The following is a 2469-nucleotide window of genomic DNA, read 5'->3' as shown; positions in this document are numbered from 1 at the left end:
ATATAAAATGTCAAGAGATCGCGGAGCAAGAGGTGAATCTATTGGACGCCTGCCACAGAAGCAGGATGCAGCGGAAGATGGGGTGCAAAGGTAAGAAAAAAGGGCGCAGACGTGGGAGGAAGAGGAGATTCTGCAGATGCAAGCCTAGAAGTCGCGTGAGGCGTAGGCGGGCGGCTCGAGGCGGCTGCCGAACTCGTAGGAGGCGGAGGCGGTCTCGTAGCCGAAGAAGAAGGAGAAGGAAATGCCCGTGCGGTGGTACAGGGCGCAGTGGCAATTTGGATCGGCTGAAAAGGACCCCCGCCTCCGAACCGTTCGATAAATTCTGCACGCGGAAATCGTTGGAAGGTTACGATTCCGCGGTCAGCGAGAAGAGTTCGTTGTCCAGTGTCTCTTCGATGGAGTAGAAACATGCACATGATTCCTCATGGTGTGTATATGTCATTGGGTAAGATAAAAGATCTGAAAGGCAGAGTATTAAGTGTCTTGTTACTTTTTTTTTTACTATGGAATTGTGGAATTTTGTGCATTTATTATATTTATATTGTATTGAAATATAGGAAATTGTTATATTTGTTAATCATGTTAATAATCATGTATGTATGGTCTTTCTTCATTTATCAAGAGGTTAGGAGTTAAGTGAGAATTGATTTACAAAATTGTATCAATATTTTTGAGATTAGTTTGAAATATGGGGATTTTATTATTTGAATTCAGTATGTTTTTAATATAGGGAATGTAGGGAATGTTATTGTAAAAGAGTTGGTTTTGATCTTAAATAGGGATTACTGAAATGTCGCGGCCAATTTCTTTTTGTTTTAAGCACAAGATGAAATAGGGTTGAGCAGCTTGTACCATAACAAAGCAAAGCTTGAGGCAGCAATTTATTCGAGAAGCTTTTCTTGAGGGGGCGTATTCCTATGTTTTGTAAAGTAGCAAATTGATATGATGGTAAACAGCTCGGGGAGGAAATGGAAAATGGTTTGAGATAAAATCAGATTTAGCGGAAAAAAAGATTGAATAAAATTTTTTTACTACAGTAATAATAATTAATATTTGTTTAAGAAAATTAAAAGTGGGAGAAAAAATAATAAATTAGCTTGATAAGATAATTACCTAATTATTTTTAAGTCTTAAGATAAAATTTATATAAGATAAGATTTATATCTTCTTAATTTATATGGTTTTTTTTTTCAGTGATGCAAGAAAGTACAAAATCATCTTAAAGCAACTTATAAATCGTCGTACATAAATTAATATAGAAGATTCAAGTACCAACATGTTGGTTGTATAATGTATCTTCCTAAGATTGATTCATTTTTATTGACATTTTATATACTCTACTACGTAATTTATATAATTTTCTCGTCTATCCAGTTTTTCTATGACAATTTTTTATTCTCCTTTTTCTGTACAAGTTACATCGTTTTATTATGAGACACATGTTAATACCATGTTATGTCTTATTTGATAATAATTTTGTAACAGTGGAGAGTGAAAATATATAGAATTTTACTATTAAACTTGTATAAAATTTTTTTGATACGCTATTTTTCTTTTTTTGAAGAACAACATATCTATTTCTTCTTCTTTTTTTTAAATTTATATTTGCACAGTTTTTAAATTCAACAAAAAAAAAAAAAAAAGAAAGAAGGAGTCATAAAATTTTTAATTAATATTAGCTTTTAGCTTCAAATTTGCAAACTGACGTTTAAATTTCTACATTTCACCCTTTCTTTTTTAATCAGGCCATTCTATTTTTTAATGAACAACGTAACATCGTTACATCTCAGTTTTTTACTTTACCACGAATTTACATATAAATTAGTACTTTTCTCTGACCAGACATCCGGAACTGTTTTGCGCGCCACCACGCAGAATTTTGGTTTTGTCGTGAAAACCGCATGTGATGTTCCGCGGTTTGGGTCAGTTTCCAATTTCGATATGCTATTATTTTCCAGTGTTTTATAATTCATTTACTCGTGCTCGTGACAAGTTCTTCATTTTAAGCTTAATTAAAGACATGACATTGTCTGTGACAATGATGAATTAAAATATTTAAAAGTTAAATTTATAATTGTTCATTAATTGATATTAAGAACAACAAATTTTTATCTAGACATTTTTCTAATCTATTAATATTAATGGGAGTTTAATACAAGATAATAAAATAAATCTTACAGAAATAAATCTTCAAGTTATCTTTTGTGGAGGAAAAAATTCATAATCTATAACTTGCAATTCTAAAAAAAGAAAAAAAAAACTTTAGAATTTTAAAGTATAATATGTAATTTTAAAATTGTAAATGAAACTACTTATAATTCGTTGATTTAATTTATTAATATTGTTTGGCAAATTATTATTCAAAAGAATTTTTTTTTCAAATGAAAATTATTTTCAATTTTACGCACGTAATGGCTGCTGTTTTCCGTAAAATGCGATTAAAAAAATTGAGAGAAATAGAAGTTGTAA

General features: G+C 30.8%; 2 protein-coding genes across 2 annotated transcripts in view; one reads left to right on the top strand and one right to left on the bottom strand.

Annotated features, from left to right (window-relative positions):
* Nucleotides 1–470, top strand: part of LOC102676980 — a 1452-nt gene extending 982 nt beyond the window's left edge. Inside the window, exon 3 of the mRNA XM_031513452.1 lies at nucleotides 144–470. Coding sequence (XP_031369312.1) covers nucleotides 144–404 — 261 coding nt within the window. The 3' untranslated portion in view covers nucleotides 405–470. The remainder of the gene's footprint in view (nucleotides 1–143) is intronic.
* LOC102677268 (gonadotropin-releasing hormone receptor) overlaps nucleotides 1–2469 on the bottom strand; it is a 10866-nt gene that overhangs the window by 4896 nt on the left and 3501 nt on the right. The gene's annotated exons all lie outside the window — the stretch shown is intronic.

The sequence above is a fragment of the Apis dorsata genome, unplaced genomic scaffold, assembly GCF_000469605.1.
Source record: "Apis dorsata unplaced genomic scaffold, Apis dorsata 1.3 scaffold_648, whole genome shotgun sequence".
Classification (NCBI taxonomy): domain Eukaryota; kingdom Metazoa; phylum Arthropoda; class Insecta; order Hymenoptera; family Apidae; genus Apis; species Apis dorsata.
Note: the sequence above shows the minus strand (reverse complement) of the source record. Positions and strands in the feature narration are given on the sequence as shown.